The 19,444-nt window shown below is 35.3% G+C and overlaps 1 protein-coding gene across 1 annotated transcript in view; it reads right to left on the minus strand.

The window, feature by feature from the left end:
• pnt (pointed) overlaps positions 1 to 19,444 on the minus strand; it is a 79,387-nt gene that overhangs the window by 56,831 nt on the left and 3,112 nt on the right. The window contains exons 2-3 of the mRNA XM_066286903.1: positions 17,251 to 17,376; positions 8,218 to 8,350 (exon numbers count right to left, since the gene is read on the minus strand). Of these exons, the coding sequence (XP_066143000.1) occupies positions 8,218 to 8,350; positions 17,251 to 17,376 (259 nt within the window). The remainder of the gene's footprint in view (positions 1 to 8,217; positions 8,351 to 17,250; positions 17,377 to 19,444) is intronic.

Raw genomic sequence — 19,444 nt, forward strand, 5'->3', positions numbered from 1 at the left:
TATTCCATCTCCCTATTACTCACGCCTTAAAATGACCCCTGACCTCCAGACGCCTTGCTCGTTGGTTAAGCTCGACAAATGTTATCTTTAAACATGGTTCTCTTATTTACCAGGCCAGTCACAATAACCAATGGAAGAGTGTTTACATGATTTATTGCTTACAAATCAAATTACAGTAAGACAGTGTTTTTACACTTGAATTTTTGCATTTTATATGAGCGCTATTAACCAACAAATAAAAAAACTATCAAAACATGATTTACACATTGTTTATTGAAGCAATTTTGGACGTTTAATATTATTGGTACATCATTATCTTCATTTTTCAAGCATTTATGCAGGATATCCGTTGGGAGATAACAAGTGCCAGGTTTGTTTTTGGTAAAACTGGACCACTTAGATTTCCTCATGTGCGCGCCAAAACATACAATTTTTTTTCGAGTAAAACACAATCTTTAGAGTAAAAACACAGTAAAGCATCGCCCCTTGGAAGCACCTCGACGTTCACCTCGCCATTCACCTCGCCAAGATTTGAACATCGCCGCGGGTGAATATACCGAAGAAATTTCCATCGCCATTTATCGTAGTTCATTTGTTTTGTTTCTTACAAAGAGGTTGTAAAAATATCTGATTCGGATAGTGACAGTGACTCGTCAAGTATCTTCATATAGTGGCCATTATTACTTATGCTTTGTTTCTGCTAAGTTTGGCCTGGTCTCTCAAGCAGCACCACACATTCCGTTTCTTTACCATCAACGTCCATGACACCGAAGATATAGAGTAGTGCTGTTTAAACGCAACATGTACTGTTACCGTATGAGGGGAGTGGGAGGTTGAGAAAACCAATTACAAAGCAAGTTTCAAGTACGTCGCCGCTGGAAAACAATTTTTTTTCTTCCTCATTTTCCGACGAAGTGAGGGGCGAAGCACGACGCTCAGTGAACAACTTCAGTTTATCTTCATATGGTTCTATTGCTTTGATTTACCAGTGTCCGGCCAGGGGCGACGCTTCATTATGTTTTTACCCTTAAGGTTTTCGATGTATGCAGCAAAGTCAATCATTAGTCTCGTATTATACAGGTACCACCAAAAAGTCCTGTCATTTATTGGTTATGAGGAAAGAAGAAAACAAACAAATATTTTGAATATTATACATTTATTAAAATTATTACTTTTACTTTCCAAAACCTTTTCCCGACGTAATTCAAGATTTCGAATTGCTTTTTTATGAAAATACTTATATTGTTGTCCAATGTTCTGAACAGGCGCTAGTCGGAATGGGACGAATCAGGAGGATATAGCAAGTGAAATATGGTTTCCTAGTCAATCGTTAACAAGTGTGATCTTTGCCATATGAGGACGGGCTTTAGCTTAAAAGTTTCGGGAAATATCAGTTTCTAGTCTTGAGATATCCAAGTTTCCACACAAAAATTAAAAATTCGCGGTTAACTTTCCATGTTTATTTGATTGCAGTCAATCAGGAATAACCACGATCAGCGACGAGAATCCATTGAATCAAGACGTTGGAAGCTTAATTATGGAGCCTTGATTTTTTTTCTGGAATAAACGGTGAAAAGTATTAAAAGTTTTGGCATTCAAATTTTCAGTGTGAGCCAGTTTTCCTCATCCCCACATGGAAATTCTAAGTATGTACTGTCCAACTCATCCGTTCTAGCTCTAAAGCTCAAAGCTCAGTACTTCGAGTGGTACCTATATTTCTCATAGGTCTAGCAATGCCATCTTGCTCCTCTACCAATTGCTCTAGCCCCGTTATACCGTTACAATCAAAGGTACTTAGACCATTAATCCTCTGCTCTAACCCATCAAGTTCGGTACTCGCTTCCAGCAACAGGTTCTGTCAGCCACGCGACTGTTCATTCATGCCTTTTCCCTCTCCATGCAGGACCGGAAACTTGAATGATGAGATGCAGTTCTTCGGTCAGTTACGTTACAAACGTTTCATCACGAAGTGTGTGTGTGATTAGATAAACGTTGGTACCCATGGCCCACAAGGCAGTACCAGCGGTAAAAAAAATCGGTGATTTATAGCTCAGCTCAGTTGCGAGTTTAAAAATGAATGAGGCTTTAAGTCTTATTCGCGCTCTCGCCTGCATCGCAACTCAATAACTCCACGTCAATGTTATTAATTGAAAATAACTAATAAAGAGAAAACGGCGGCAGCAGTTGCAGAATAAGGAATTCCATTGATAATTTCATACATAAGTACCCACTACTGGTCCCATAAAATAAGTAGTTGGACGCAGCTAGTAATTTTCTTCCTTGTTTTCGCTACGGATCACTTGACTCTTACGAGGAAACAGGATTACATGCAATTGCGGCATATTAATATCACTAATTAGCTGCAAGATAGGAATAGAATAGCTTTGCAAATTACCATGGTGGCAGACCAACATGGAATTCGCACTGGACACTTCAAAAGCCTTAAGTACAGCATTTCAGTTGCAAACGTGTCCACTATCCGATGGCAACATCCTATACAGGGTTGCCTTCCATAAAATTAACTGTATATTATGTGAATTTTTGACTCTACAAATCAAAGGTTTGATTTAGAATCAAATATGATCTGCCTCATTTTTGATAGGATATGAGATATTTGAAGCGCTATCCCTATATAAACCATAAAAATACCCATTAGAACTACATTTTATAAATGTGATTTTTCTGTATGGGACACCCTATATTTTTAATTGTTACTCGAGTTCAATAACCGACAACCATATTATTTTCTATAGCTATCTCTAAGAGCTTCGAGGCAATATTTTTGTAAGGACCCGACTATTGTTTTTCAATAACCGGATTTTTTGCATGGACCATCCTGTATAAAGTTCGACTTTCCAATCTCGCCAAACACAGATTTCGATCCAGCGATATCATGATTGATGACATGATCCTCAATTTAAGACCCTGCATGAAAGTTGTATGTATGTAGGAAACATGCCCTATAAAGGCTAATTCAATATTGAATTAGCTGATTCATTTCCTAATAGACACTTCACAGATTCGCTTCTGATATTTTCTATATTAGGTGCAAAATAATTTCAAAACTTATCTGTTCTAATTTTCTAATGTGATTTAATAATAATCCGTGAGAACCGATAGCAAATTATAAAGTGTAAGTATGTGTTCGTCGCAACAGCAGCAAAACGAGAGCTACGAATTTGTTTTTAATGAATGACATGGCAAATAAGTTACATAAAATTGCACGTAATTATTAATCACGTATTTCTCCGGTCGAGGCGATTTGTCAGCGAAGAAAATAGCATAAAGCAGCGTTAAGGGCCTGCTGATAAACTGAGCTCAAGTCGTAACAATACCGGCAAAAGCATGCCCTAAAGGCCACCAGGAAGAGGGCAATTAACAAATCAGGTAGCGAACCAACAGCCACAAACCACATACGTTAATAAATCCAGCCTACCATTGTGAAATCGCCATTTATCTTTAGCATAACCGTATGCTCTCCAACGCTGATACATTTGCCTACTGTAAAAATTATAGCTGCCTCCGGTTGTGGCGGAGTAAATGGTCAGTTCCTTATACAGTGGCGGAGATTTTCTATCTGAGATCACCAGAAATTGCACATCAATAAAAAAAAATTCCAATCCAGATTTCTTATGTAACTGTGAAGAAGTGCAGGGCCGGACTGGACAGCTGGGACTAAGAAAGTATTGGGTGAAATAGTTGCTACACATATACTAGCGAAAAAAAATATGTACCAGTGATTAAGAGGTAATTCTCCACCACTGTTAGGATAAACCATCACCTGCAGGGCAATCGGCGGTCAGCGTATATCGATGGCCAGAATCTGACAAAACGACAAAGACAAAGTGAACGTCGTTTACGTCCGTAGAAAAGAGAAAGGCACATGGCGTGCTGCCCATCCGCCGCAGTTTCCCACGATGTGTGAGTGTGTATGAATGAACAGGTATATTATGGGGTCAGTATACCTACTACCAGTCCTGGGGGGACGTCGAAATTAAACTGCAGGAAATACACGAGAACTGATACCTTCAATGTTTCCAAAGTCGAATCTCGATCAATGAAGCCGAAAGTGCGACAGCAGGAAGTTCTCTTCACTACGTATGTGGAGTTGGTGAGACTGTATCCTTATTAAGAATATTTGTCGCAGAGAGTCGATGTGGTTCGAACAAATTGATTATGGGGAAATTTCATGAAATATTTCACGAATTTTTTCGAGATATGGGAAATGCCAATTGTCGGATGTAGGAGAAACTCTGCAGCAACACATACGAACCACAGGATATTAACATATGTCAAAGCATTATTCTACAATGCCGTGTCTGAATGTCAAACTTTATGTGTCATATAATTGAACATAAAGCCGTATAATTCTTAAGAATCTCAAAAATGTGGCAACAAGGCTTGCGAATAAACAACTAATCGAGATTCCCTTCTTATCGTTTTGGAGATAGTGGATTATAATATTTGGGCTAATGAGATGCGCAAAAGCGGTTTTTCCCATTTGATTTTTAATACTACTATGGGAAAGAAACTTCTTGTAATATTTAGTGACTTTAGTCCGACCGAATTGTTTACTGTGGCAATTTTATAATGGAAATATCATTAATGATGTGTGATTTTCCTGGTGCATAGTTGCTTTGCAATTTTTTGTTGAACTCTTCATTTCGGAGAATTTGTTTATTAGGTAGATGTTAATAGGCAGTTTTATCTGATTTCTTAATCAAACCAAAGAATCGTGATTAAAGCTTTCAGGTATGAATTGTGAATGTTTCTAAATGAAGATTTTAAATATTTATGAACATTTTTGATTGGATTTACGACTTGTACATCCCACAAGTAATACAAAAACTTTTTTATAGAGCTAGATGAATTCCGATGGATTTCTTTGAATTCACTTGAATCTTATACAGGATTATTGATAATTTTGGCAATAGTGCAGTGTCTCAGAAATCTTAAGAGTTATCAAAATATATTCATATCCATACTGTGACGTATCTATAAATACGAGAAAATTCACGCGCTCTAGCTGGTTTGTTGGCAATGTCTGAGCAAGCGTGAGAAAAGGCACGAGCATAGTGGAACATTAGCGAGCGCCAGCGAATAATTGCTCTTCATCGGTCCTCTAGTTAATACTCGGATTTAGTAAACTGAAACATGGAAATAATCCATAATAAATCAGTAGATTTAAGGTGAAAAACATCTCTTCAAAAAATCTTAAGAATTTGTAAATGGAAAGGGGCGCCTACTTTTTTATTTTTTTGAAAATTTTATTGTAGATATTTCGCAGTTTCTGGAGCAACTGATCGCTTTGATATCTGTTTCCGCGAATTATGTAGAGTTTTTATAAATATTTAACGTCGCCTAACTTGTTTTTGGCAATAAGATTTAAGTGACTCTTCTAAAGGTTTTCATTTGCTACGCGAGGCTGATATCCAGTGGCTTCTACTAATGGCCGACATACTCAACAACCGCGGCTTTTTACTGTTTCCATATATGTTCAATTTGCATAATTTCTCTTCAAATTTTATCCAATCCGAACTCCCAATAGCTCAAACACTTGCATATCAACTCCAGCAGCTTCTCCAAGAATTATAGAATTTATTCACGTCTTCGTCTGTCTTGCCCGTTTAAAAACTCCCTGCAACCGATTTTACATAACACAATCAATCTCGAGATGCACCTGCTCACTTGCACTCTACGAAAGAGTTCAAGGAAAGAACAAGTTTTCAATGGCTATACTTGCGTTGTTATTACGATATTAATGGGTTCATACCGCTTCATTCTTTTATTACATTAAAATATGTATAATAAGGCAATACCAACAGACTTGAAGGTCCTTATTAAAATCTATTTTTGTTTCTTGTGTTTCAAGGTCGACGTTAATAACTATTGGTTGTGAATATTTTTATTATTTTTTATTTTTTCTTCCAAATATTTTATCTGAAGATTGTAAGTGTGCAAAGTCTCGATTCTCATATGTTCCTAGCTCTATCGATGGCTATCGATACACTCAATAAGACTAAATCACAGAATTATAAAGAAAATTCCTTATCGCCAATTAAAACTAATAAGAATTCTACGGAGCATAACTGAAGAATTTCAATGGACGCAAAAACACATGCTTCATCTTCATTTTGAAAAATCCAGAGATATACGCGAGACGCTGGGGCTTGTAAGCAATAACCAATTTATTTATTGAATACTTACGGCAAAGGGCAATTTATTCAGTAGCACGTTATAACACCTTTGAAGCTGGAACTATAATTTCTGAAAGATATTATCGTCACATTTTGTATCTCTCTTTAACGAGAGACGGAGGATTTTTACGAATTTAATTAAATTGGGAGGCGTCCAATGGGGAAGAGGTTTCTTTCACTAACACCTAAGATCAATGCAGTAGCAATATAACACCTCGGCATGATATGGAAACTTATTAAATGATACAATCTTTAAGTCAGATAATTTTAGAGATAGGACAAATTGTTTAAACTCGGAGAGGGCAAGAGTTGAGTGACTTTTGGATGGATTTGCTGATTAAGATTGCTTTAGCGTGACAATAAAACGTATTGTTGCAAGTAAATGAAGGGCAGAAATCTAAAGGGATATATTAACATGGAGTTTGCATCTTTGGAACTTCCACTCCTCAATATAATTTTAATATCATTAGAAGGATGATTACTCAGTGCTGTAGACTACAGAGCAGTGCCAACAGGCATTACAAGAAACCCCTTTCAAGAGGTTTTCCGAAGAAATCTAGCTCTAAAAAGTCAACAAAAAATCTTTCTTCATAAATTCAAAATTAATCAATGTTCATTAGAAAAAAACTAGAGAAAATTTGGTTTGAAATATTTAGATCAACACATTATTGCAAAATCAATATAAGAATAGTTGTCAGCAATTCTCGACAGAATGGCGAACGCAACATATTCTGCTCTAGCACAATCTTTATATCACTTCACTTTATTGTTTTTGACATTACAAATAGGTTTTGTTTTTTTTACATAATTTTGTTAAATAGAAATATCTAATGAATACTTATGAGGTTACCCGAACTAATTTGGTAATTATAAGGTTGCTAGAAATGTGTCCAATTCCATTAATAATCAGTAATGGTGGCTTTTTCAGGTTGGATGAATTTAGGTTGCCTTCGTTTTCATTTTTTTTTAACCAATAATCCCATTTGTTTTTTAGAGCCAGAATATATACGAATTGTTACCTAATTACCCAAACTAGAATGAACAATCATTCTTATTTTTAATACATTACACCATGGAAAATTTAAATTGACCTATCAATTACAAATCTGGAATTGCACATCCAACATATTATCTAATGTTTTTTTAATTTATAACCAAAGCAGAATTGCTTCAGCTTTGCATATAGCTGAAAGCGCCCTATCTTGGCTCTTTACTATAATTTATAAACTGTTACATACTTCGAAAATTGAATATGAATTATGACAAAAGCTAATGAAAGAAATAATTGAAAACTTTTGCTATATTCTCTAATATTTTATTAATACATAATTTAGCTTTTATATTGAAAAAAAAAAGACAATGAAATATTGAAATATCATCGTTCCACATTGGGACGTGGTATGATTTATGTGTTATTTCAGTTTATTTTAAGATACTGCATACCATTTAACTATTATCTAACCTGAATTTATTGAAAAAATATATATATGTACTAATAAAGATACCGCATTCTATTGATATCGATTATGAAGTATAACCGAATAATATCCTTCGCCATCGTGTCAAGAATATGCATTTAAGCTTCTTTGAAGAATAATCACTTTAAAGTTTATTTTTTTATTTTTTATTATTTTCAGCGACGTACCTCAGTAACACATCCATGAGATAATATTTAAAGGGGTGGACAGTAATATCTAAAAGAATAATTTTTTTGGTTTTCCCTTAAAATTTTTAAGCAGGAATTTAATTTTTTTTTACGGAACGCATACAATTTTATTCTTCCATAATTTCCTATAATTATAGTGCTGCTATATGTTTTTTCGTAATTATTATAAAATATCTCTACAGAGCCTCAATTGGTTGTGCCCAAGGCTAAATAGCCCAAAATTACATCCTCATTAAGCCATATTGTACATGGCTTGAATCACTTTCAATTTGATAATGCTCGTGAGGCAGGTCAAACCAACGATATAGCACTGTTACGCATCCCTCAAGAAAATTTTCTATATTCTGAACTCACCAAGCGAAGCTTCTGGGTCTGACAAATCGCTGATCGATGGTACCTTCTGGATAGACTCCAAAGCTTGCATTTGGCTCTGATCCTCATCGCTGCTATCGTCCAGGACTTCTTGCTTAAGTCCATATTCCTCTTCCTGTGAAGAAAAATTAAATTAGATTTTCTTTAATTGCAAGATGACTGTGACCCAACTTTTACAAAACAGCAAACAAACGTTACGGCTCAAGTTTCACGCAGTGTCTGCAAGGCACTTTTTTGGCTGACTCCGTAGGTTCTCACTGTATAAAGTTCATATTGTGACATCCGAATGCATACAAAGCACTCGGCTAAGACATGAATGAATGGACGAAACGAAAGAGTAAGTGATGGCGGGAATACGAGAGTAGGCACTCGAAAAGAAATGAAGACCAGACACTGTAGTGGGTGCGACTATGATAATGAAGGCAATTAGCCGATAAGTCTAAACCGGAGTTTCATGCCTTCGAAATTGGACGTGCGAAAATTCTCATTTCTAGTTAGTATGAAAAAATTGATTTTAAAATCAAAGTCAACAAGAAATGTTCATGGTTTTTCGGACATCGGACGCATGAGACTTCAGCATTCAACTACATATAATCAAACAATTATGGTCGTTCCTCATAGGTTTTGTGATCCTTTTTATCCCTCAATGTTCATAATAATAGTTCTTGCGAGTTTATCCACGTACACAATGTGGAATGGGAATTGGGTTCGTACCTAGTTAAGTAAAGGCATCCAGCAAACCTGCTCTCAAACAGGTCCCAGATTGCCTTTTTATACCCACAATAATTATTGATAGAAGACTCTAGTCTGTTGGCATCACTAGAGAAACAGTGGCGTGACTACATGAAGACTGAAAGTATCTAAGATATCGTTCCTATACATTCTTGTCGCCTTCACGAATAACACTAATTCACATGGATATAAATTTATTGTTGTTACAGAACCATTTGCTACTAAATGAGGTTTAATGATAATAAAAACTATAAAATTTTAAATAAATTAACGCGGATCCAAACAAAAAATTAATCATATTTATGACGGGTTCCACCATAAAAAGCACGTAATGATATGATATAGAAGTGACTTTGTCTCTTGCTGCTACTGGCTTTGTGAGAACAGTGTTAATGACTTGAACATAACGCAATAAAAAGAGAAGCCGAGTATACGGGGGCCTTATGCTGAGAACTCAAAGGTTCGCACCAGATTGAGGACATTCATTATTCCGGCAAAAGTACGGAATTTTTATTCTCTACAAAAATGTTCCTACATATGCTTATATCCTCAGCAACGTTGATAAATTCGTATTTTATTGTCGTCAGCACTACTCAATTAATCTTAGATACACTTAAAATCGCTATTTAAAATCGATATTGCATTATTACAGCCTAGAAAATTTTATATCAACTGATATTAATATTACACACATACATATAATACAGCAACCATAATTTAATTTCATTAGGTCGTATTACGCAGTGCGCCATCAGTATCGTTGGATGTGAATGGATAAGAATGTATTTCAGATAAGCAACAAAATATTGATTTTATTTTGTGAGATCGAGTTATATTTAGATCACTAACGTTTATCTAATTTAAAAACTAAAAATGGAAAATACATCTTCTATGTATTCTATGGAAGATTGAATGCTGCACGCGCAAGTAAAACTAAAAAAAAAGGATGAAGGCACATGGAGAGACCCCTTAATATTTTCATCCTTGACTGAAATCAAAGAGACCTCTAGAGCAGTCTGATAAGCCCAGTTACTTTTCTCCTATATATGTAGGTGGGTGCGTAAAAAATATAATCCAAGTTTTACCACCAAAATGATAAGCGTACACGACGATAAGTGCCAAAGGCGAATAACTGAAAAGAACGGTTTTGCGTGTGAAGGCTTAAGCTAGGGTGATGCCAGTAACTTGATCAGCAAACCTAGTAATATCTAAGACCTACGTAGAGAATTCATTCAATAGAAACTTTTAACGGTTTTTCTGAACCCACATAAAGTGCTGAGGTCAGTTTCATGATGTTACAATAGAAAAGCAGAGATCTTTGGTCAGAACGATGTTGGCAGAAAAAGGATCTAGATTGGGCTCAGATGAAATTATTGAAAGTAGCAGAAATTGACCAAAAGGTTTGAGTTTTCAGTTATTGGACTCCTTGAGATTGTCTTGAAAATCAGGAAATTGGTGTTTTAAACCTTTAAATAATAATAGGGTAAAAAAGGCTACAGCTCATTAAAGGAATTGGCCATTGTAAAACTAATGTTTGGTTCTGATTAAAATTCTCTTTAAGTACAAAGTCCGCGTGGTAATAATTTATCACTTTGAATGGTACGTTAGTGTAGGTCATTGACCTGACCAGAACAAGACAATGTGACGTCACTTTGTCGTCAGTTTATTTGATATTTTGTCTCAAACTACGTCAAAATGACGTGACATTCTTAGATTTGGTAGCGACATTTTAAGGCTAGGTTTCCTGCAACCTAATATATTCATGGTGTTACATATTGTGGAGCTATTTAGATGACCGATAATATTTTGCAAAATAATTAAAAAATGGTATAAATCTATGATCAAAAACGGACCATTTTCGATATACAGGGTGGCAAAGTTTAGCAATGTGTCTTAGTAGGAGCAAGAAATTTTCAACAGTTTTTATAATTTTGTTTTCGCTTAGATTTATTTTTGTTTTAAAAAATTTGATTAAATGTTATGAATTGCTTCGGAGAGTACATAACTGAGTCGGATTATTTGTTTTATTACTTCCTTTACATTCTCGATTTGCTTCGATTTTAAATTCTACGAAAACGGTGAAAGATACGAAAATACTGAGACAGACCAAAAAGCTAAAGCATTAAAGAATGGATTCAAGTGTGGTCACATAATTCATACAGGGTGAAAAAATAATACAAAGCATAAAATAGTATATGACCCATAAAGACATGAGACCTCGTGTATGGCTATTGACGATTTTGACATTTTTTTGTAGTCTTAAACAAGGTACGATATTTGAAGCGTTTGCGGTCAAGGCATACATGAGAAAAACGGAAAATATGAGAAAAAATATGAAACTTTGCCATTCTGTATATCGAAAATGGCGTGTTTTTGACCATGAATATATTAGCATTTTTTTTTTATTATTTGACAAAATATTATTATACCCTGAAATATCTTAACGGTGATGTTAAACCCAGCATATATTACATAATTTACTTAACAGTAGTACAGAGCGTTTATATTGTGCGTCACATCCAGGCAATGTGAGGAAGTGTCTTGAATTCCTGTAGCAATAATTCCGTTTTTATTCTTTTCTATATTTTTTTTATTAGTTACTTCATCTTGCAATTCGCAGTTTGCTTGGTGCGAAAAAATAGTTTTCCTTCCGAGCCTTTGGGATTCTTAATTTTTGTACCGAAACATTTAAACCAACTGCAGTTAAACACCTCGAAAGGAAGTGGCTTCTCGGTAGAAGGGCCGATTTGTATGTCCAACCACACTCCACATGAACGTTAGATTTAGCATATTTTATGCTAATTTATTGTTGCCTCCGAACGCCATTGATATTCAATGGCGCATGAAGGAATAAAACATTATAATAGCACATAGCTTGCATGTTTGACGATGCGTTTTTTAGACAAAATAGCAAATTGACTGTTTGTCAATATAAATTTACTTTTGCATAAATGCGTAGGTTTTCAAATGTCAATAAAAGCAGGTCATGCAGTTAAGTAAGGTGAAAAATCAAGTCAAATTGCGCAGGGTTTTGATTTAATGTCGGTTCGGAAGTTTTGTTACATGACCGTGCATAGAACAAGCGAATACGGGCAATAAGCTGGGGAAATGCCAGAAATATACGTAGGATTGAAACTGAAATCCATCTATTGTTTATTTTTCGCTGTTAATGACGTCCCGGGGCGTGCCAGATTTACGGAGTTAAATCCAGTGGTTCAAAACTTAGAGAAACAGAACTTACCAGAATAGCACTGAGCAATTTTTAATTAACGATAATAGCGAAGGTCAACAATATTCAACTTTTATTGGAAACTTACCGTAAATGTTTATAACAACGAAAACACACTCAGCTTTAGGGGACCAACTGCAGGTTTTTGAATTGACGGCTCTTTGCAAAAATTACGTCAAAATCACATGTCAGTAAGCACAGGTGCGGTACCATGACATGTCCTACCCTGGCTTGTGCTTAACTTTGACATGTAATTGGTCTATCAGCAAGCCTATCTGTGCTTTCTGACAGCTCAAGCACATTAATTTGCTGACAAGACTACCATAGAATTTCTATTCTTAAATACAGAAACCAATTCTCAAGCACGAAATTTAATTTTTATCTATACAACATTCCCCTGAAATTACGTCGCAATTACGCGCAATTGTCGACGTTAGTTTTTCACGCACATTTTTCTTTTACTACGCCAATATGATGTAATTTTAGTGGAGTTTTCTATCTGGAGTGTTTCTTGTGCCCTAATTTTCAAGGAGGACTAATTTGTAAATTCTCAATTTCATCAAGGAATTTTGAAGAATTCTAAACTAATTGCCTTCACGTTCCAATTTTCCCAAATGTTTCGTAAAATGTTTCGTTCTTGAATCTTTTCATATTGGTGGCCTAAGAGGTCACACTTAACTGCCACGTTCACAACCCTTTAAAAGACTCTTGGAGGATTTAAATCTCCCCAAAATCCGTAGGTGTTTTTTTTGTCCTTTTTCCCGTAAATCGAATTTTTTTTAGGTATTTATGTAATATTTTTCAAAGTCTTTCTCAAAGCTTAAAAAAAATTATTTCACCATATTTCAACATGCCTTTTGGACATTGTGTTCACCTTATGAACCAGCATTAATAATACAAAAAGAACAAGCAAGTAGCTGTTAATCATGAATCACTAAATCACACATAAAAACTGATAAATCTTACGAACTTGCATCTTTCATGACACAATTTATAAGCGTTTTGCGCCGGAAGTAGAGGGCAAATATTATTTCTTTACTTAAAAAGTGCATACAAATTCTAAATTAACCTAGATAAGACAAATTCATTATGATCATTTTTGTTATTACAAGCAGGCATCACAGCAAACTGCGAATCAAAAGAAGGGACTGATTGCTCTGACATTCCTACAGTCCCCTTTTTCCTCAATTATTAGCATCAAACATTTACTACTCCGAATATTTTTCCAAACACTTCTGCTCTTTACTTTGCGGACGATTAATGGAGGCATTAAATTATTTTGAAATAATTTAATTTGTTGGCACCCGAATCTACGGGCTTTGACATCAAAGGCAGTTTATTAAATCCGTCTCCCCTTTGAGCAGGCATAGGTGAACAAATTTCTCACAAAATAAATCTATGTAACATCCGGTCTGTAGGAACACCGAAAACGTGTCATTGTTGATATCCGGAAGATATGCGTTCGCGCTACTTGTGTTACGGAACAAATTTGAGTTTGTCGCGTGGTGGTGAAGACATTTTTATTATGGAGAGAAGTGTCTTGAAAGAGGATGATTTGTGAAGGAGCCCGTATAAATAGATGCCAGGAGCAAGGCGGGGAATCTTCTGCAAGAATGGTGTATGTGCTGCCAAGAAACGGTGCTCCAGCTATTTCTGGAACTTCAAAGTCAAGTTTAAAGAACAGTTATGATGATGGTTTAGTGTACTAGTGCAGGCCTGGCCACGCCAGGGACGTAGATGTCTTAGAGCCACACAAAAGTGGTCTTGAGTTTCACTGGGGGTTGTGACAAAGAGCGTATTTGGTGGGAGGTCACCACTTGGTTATCAATATTGAATACCAAAATTTGCATCTATCTATATTGTTATCCTCTGATATATCTTTATGATATGTATGCAACAATATTAATTTTTGTTTCAGAGACCAAGGGCCTTTATGAAGAATTAGCGATAAACACACAGCTATCTAGACTCGTCGTATCAAGACCAAAAAATCATTTAATTAGGTAAGATAATTCCATAAGGCAAATTCAAAAACGTTTCTCCGAAATCTTAAAGCTTTAGTGGTGATTCACCGCTCGCAAATATACAGTAACGGGTCAGTCACAATACACTTCATAATCTATTAGATCAAATAATAGCAGATAATGCTCCGTAAATACCCGTACTTTATTTTCTTCTTGGGTAATTGACACTTTTTTCCATTCAAAATTACTTTTAGAATACATTTGATTTAATACACTTATAAAATTAAATAGATGGATTATTCATTTATTTGGCAATTACATGGTTTGGGAATTATAAATCTGAAAAGTTTTATTTCTCGAGAATTACCCACATAAGATCATATGCGAATTTAGTGGAAACTATTTTTTGATTTATAGGACATTTACAAGGTGAATGGTTCACTAATATAATCCACCAATAGGAATAGTTGTAGGATTAAAGTTTTACCTAAAAAAGTGAATACGCCATATTTGGAATATTTTGGGAAACTTCTAGCAACTCAAACATTAACATATTACAGAGATTTCAATCCAAAACACTACGATTGCTAACAGACGCCCCATGGTATGTGAGCAATGACACCCTTTACCGAGACCTGAAAATAAAAACTATCAAAGAAATGATCCAGGAAAGGGCTGCAAGCTATCTCAAACGTTTAGACAACCACCCCAATCATCTAGCCATCAACCTTTTAGGCTCGAGTACTTATTCAAATAGACTTAAGAGATTTAACCCACTAGAATTGACCAACAGATTCAACTAAAAACTGAGGGAGACTGAAGTGTCATTCTCTATCAAATCATTTTCAGATTCTGCACGAAAAAAAGTTACTAAATGACCATTTTATATTTTTATTGCGACAGATTGTAACATTAATATAAATAATTTAAAAAAAAATATTTGGAATATGCAGGGTGTCCGAAAAAGGTGAGTCAGACCAAACCAGTTTTTTAAAAATCACATCCTCTCTATATTATTATTTTGTTTCATGGGGCACTTCTTCCTGATTTCACCAATATGTTTCTTCCGTTTCTTTCAATTGTTTTCTTGTCGCCCCAAAAGCTGAATACAAATATTTCTGTAAAAATTCAATCGAATAGGATTCACAACACTGCAAGGCATTGAAGGTCGGTTAAAAAACACATCAACTTATTTGGAACAAGAAGTTTATGAACCGCTCGTTTTAAGATTATTTTATTTGCTATTTTTTATTGTGGTAACGAAACTTGATTAAATTCAGTATAAACAAACCGACACGTGGTTTGACAACAATCTTTCATACGAGAACGACGCTTTGGGTCAAGAAGGCTTTGGAGACAAAACGGTAACGCTTCGGCTGTCAGTGTTAATTGCGTCTCCGCGTTAATTTCCGTTTTGCTCGCAAAAATATTTCATTTCAACTGAAAATGTAGAAAAAACTTGGAAAAGTATATGCGGACTCGAAGGTTAATGAAAGAAAGACGTAATGAGTGTTTGCAAGGGGTGATGTCCGGTTCAAAACAGTTAAAAATCGCGTTTTCGAAATTCGGTTTTGTTTGACAGTACCGGAGATATTGTGTTGGTTACCTTCGGGTCGTCGAAGTTGCACGATCACCAAGCAACATACCTGGACGGAGCTCAAATTGAATTCAAGTAAAAGTTGCGGTTATTCGGAAGAAAAAGTTCAGCGGCGCACCTGAGACCGGGCAGTGCAGCCTGTGCAATGTCGAAAATAAAGATTTGAGGTAAGTAATTGACCATTGTACCTGATTTAACCTCTACCTTTTTCTAATTTAATTTTTTGTGTTGGTGATTACTCTAAATGATTTAAAAAAGCACAAATACCGAGGACTGCGTCTTTTTGGGACGCATCGTATATTCCAAATATGGTACTCATTAACACTTATGAAGCACTTCTTTGAAAAATGAAAGATTCGAAAGTTAAAAAGGACGTTTATAATGGTACACGAGTTCGCAAATCATTCCTATTCGACAAACGATTTGCAGTGTTCCTGTCACATTTTGGTGTGTTCCCAAGCATCAAAGGGAATGCACCCTAACCCATTTGATAATACACCGTAAAAACTTTCTGTATGGCACATTCGTTTAAATTAAGAAATATATTAAGAACATTTGCGATTAGTACGAAGCTTCACATTCCAATTATTTTTAGCATCAATGCATTTGAATTCTAAGAAGAATCGAAACTGGCATCATATTTTGCGTTCGAAGGCCCCCTTCACTTATCAAAATATATAATGTGGAGGGTGCTTGCAATTAAGTAAAAAATCTGTATATTATTCAGTGGAGTTTTAATCAGCAATTTTGCACTGTCGCCGTTTAGTCGATCAGTCAAATGTCAATATACGTATTCGTTGAATTAGCAAAATTCTGTGAACTTCACTTCCTTACACCCCTCAAATATATGGCCACAGACCTTTTGGTATCCTAGGTTTGTAAATTATGGCGATAAAAGAGCACCTGGTGATCAACCTCACAAGTGGCAACGCAGTGAATGCAAGTACATATTATATACAGAGTGTTGTATTACCGGTTTCCGGCGTCAAATTAGTGCTTCTACACTGATTGTCCTTTAATTAGAAGTCCACAACAAAAAGGGTGCGTAAGAAGTCACTGGTATGGATCGCCGACACATGTTTAAACACCGGAAAGATAAGCTATTATTGTAGGTCCTAGAAGGGAAATAAAAATAAACGGCACGGAGGTTTAAAGTTAGATTGGGATACAGGAAATTTAAGTCGACACTGTAGTAGCATTGTTTTCAGTGTAAGAAAGGGAGATTTTCATTGGCTTAGCCCTAGAACTACAAGTCACTTCAATAAAACTAGTTCAATTATCGATCTAAAAAGTGCCCTTAACTGTAATACGAGAAGCCAGCAACCTGCTTTAGATATGAGGGTGCCAGTCTTCTTTTGAACCGTTATAAGTTTAGATTTCTTTAGAAAATAATGGCGGTAGTTAATGTGGGAACGATTGCCTTCATATACTAAAATTGAAAGCCAGCCGTAACGAGATTCGCCTTTCAGACTACAATTGAAAAAATGTCTTACCTTTATGTAAATTTGAGGATTGAAGGTGACTTTCCTTAAATTTTCCTTTTTGATTGGAGGGTTGTCGTAGAAATTTTGATCGTCTATCCCGTAGTCAAATTGTGTGTCGTACGAGTCTAGCTCCATCTGCAATAATAAATAAATTGTGTCGATTTCAACAACAAACGTCTTATAAACAGCACAATTTATAATACTTCTGGACTACTTTTATATTTATAACATTAAAACTAGTGTTACTGCGACGATGGAAATTAAAACGTTTGAATTGCAAAAATTCGAGGCAAGGTTAGAACGACCGCCATCTGAAATTGTAATATGAAGAAATGCATACAAGTATTAGCAACTCCGACATTTTTACTGTACTTGTCCAATCGTAGATGTAGGTTAATCCGGTATTATTTTACGGCAAATTTCATTATTCCATCGGCAAAATAACAAAAATTCACTTGGCAACAAAATATCGTAAATGTGATTATTAAAACCTTCATGTGTTTTCTCTACTTTCAGATCATTTCTAAGAGTGATTGAAATTGTAGAAAGCCGACTGAAGAGGGTATGTGACAGTCGTAATTTCTTCGACAAAGGCCCTGCTTTTCTATAAAAATTCAATAGATTCAGAATACATCCTAGATGGTGCGGATATGTTAATAATTATTGACGGTTTCTTGGTGGAAAAAAATACCAAATAGTGTCTTAAATATGTAAGACTATTTTTACGAATATTAATATGTATTGCGTTTTCGTCTATGCCAGGTTGACTGTGACCATTTCGAAATCTCGTATAAATTATACAAGGTATCACATTTTTGAAAAGTTATTTCCATGATTAAATTCAATTTGAAATCTGATCGGTGGAGACACTGAAGTCGTTACTCCTGACTTGTGTAGAGCCGCATTTAAAATGAAAGGCTTGGCTTGGAAACATGCCAGCTGTGAAATGGGTGCTTCTAAATGGTATAATTTCCATACATGCATTTGACTCAAGTCAGATGGGAAAACTGATTATAGTTCGTGCTTTGTATTATTTGGATGTTCCTAGTAATACCACTGCTACTTTCTCTCTAAAAATTTTCATTGCATCAATCTACTTGTCCTAATAGGCTTTTTCAAAATCCAGCCTTTTATAATCCCATATAGTCCAAATTACCTATAAAACTTCACACCCTCACACCCCTTCTTTCAGATTAACCAAATCTGTCATTCTAAGCTAAATCCTGCTTATAATTATAAGAATGAAATACCAAAAGATAATAATATTGTGCCTTCTTTAGTGGTTCTCGGCTTTTAATATCTGGCCCACCATAAAATTTGCACTTTGCCCATCTTCTTCAAAACCATGTAGCCCTGAGACATGAAACCATACCTGCTTTCTTTCGGGACTGTGGCGCCATGAATACGAAAAGCTTCTGAAAGCTTTTATGGAATATAAATAACCTGGCTGTTGTCGCTAGGTGTTTTACACTCGGTTTTACAAGTGACTTTTGGAGTAATTTTAAAGTTTACCTGTTTCACCTCGACTCTATAATTTATAGGCGCCACTCTATGAGGTTAACGGAATTTTACGTAATTGCGTAATAATATTACATTTACTTTCGTTTTGATTGAGAAGTTAAGCGTGCAAAGACACGTAATTCCTCATACGTAAAAATTTCCTGAATCGGTTTAGATTCTGGAACAGCAAGAGGATTCACATATTATCAGGACAACATATGCAGTTCCTGGAATGGCTGCGTCTTTAGAACAATAAACATACTGTCTCAGTCATATATTGTATGTGTTTGTTGTAACAATGCTCTCAGAAAATCACTTCACACGAAATACCTACAAGTTGGAAAAAATATTTGAAAATCCCAAAGTCTAAGAAAAATATATGTTGTGTATAAACTCATGTTATTGTCTTGTATTATTAGTCAGTTATGAACGGTAAATTTCTTTCCTTATCTAATCAAGTCGGCGATCTATAAATATATATTGTTTTCGATTGTTTTATTAATTGTTATAGAAAATTTTATGATTATTTCAAACTAAGGCATACTTTCCATTACGGTTACATTATTTACTCATAAATTCAAGATACCAGTTAAATGATAAAAGACTTAATCACTGATTGACAAAAATATTTAGATTGCGCTGTGTCTTCTTGAAAAATGGTACATTCTTTTGCTACGTCATTTAGATTTACATTAACGCACGT

The sequence above is a fragment of the Euwallacea fornicatus genome, chromosome 10 (genome assembly GCF_040115645.1).
Source record: "Euwallacea fornicatus isolate EFF26 chromosome 10, ASM4011564v1, whole genome shotgun sequence".
In the NCBI taxonomy this organism is placed as follows: Eukaryota; Metazoa; Arthropoda; class Insecta; order Coleoptera; family Curculionidae; genus Euwallacea; species Euwallacea fornicatus.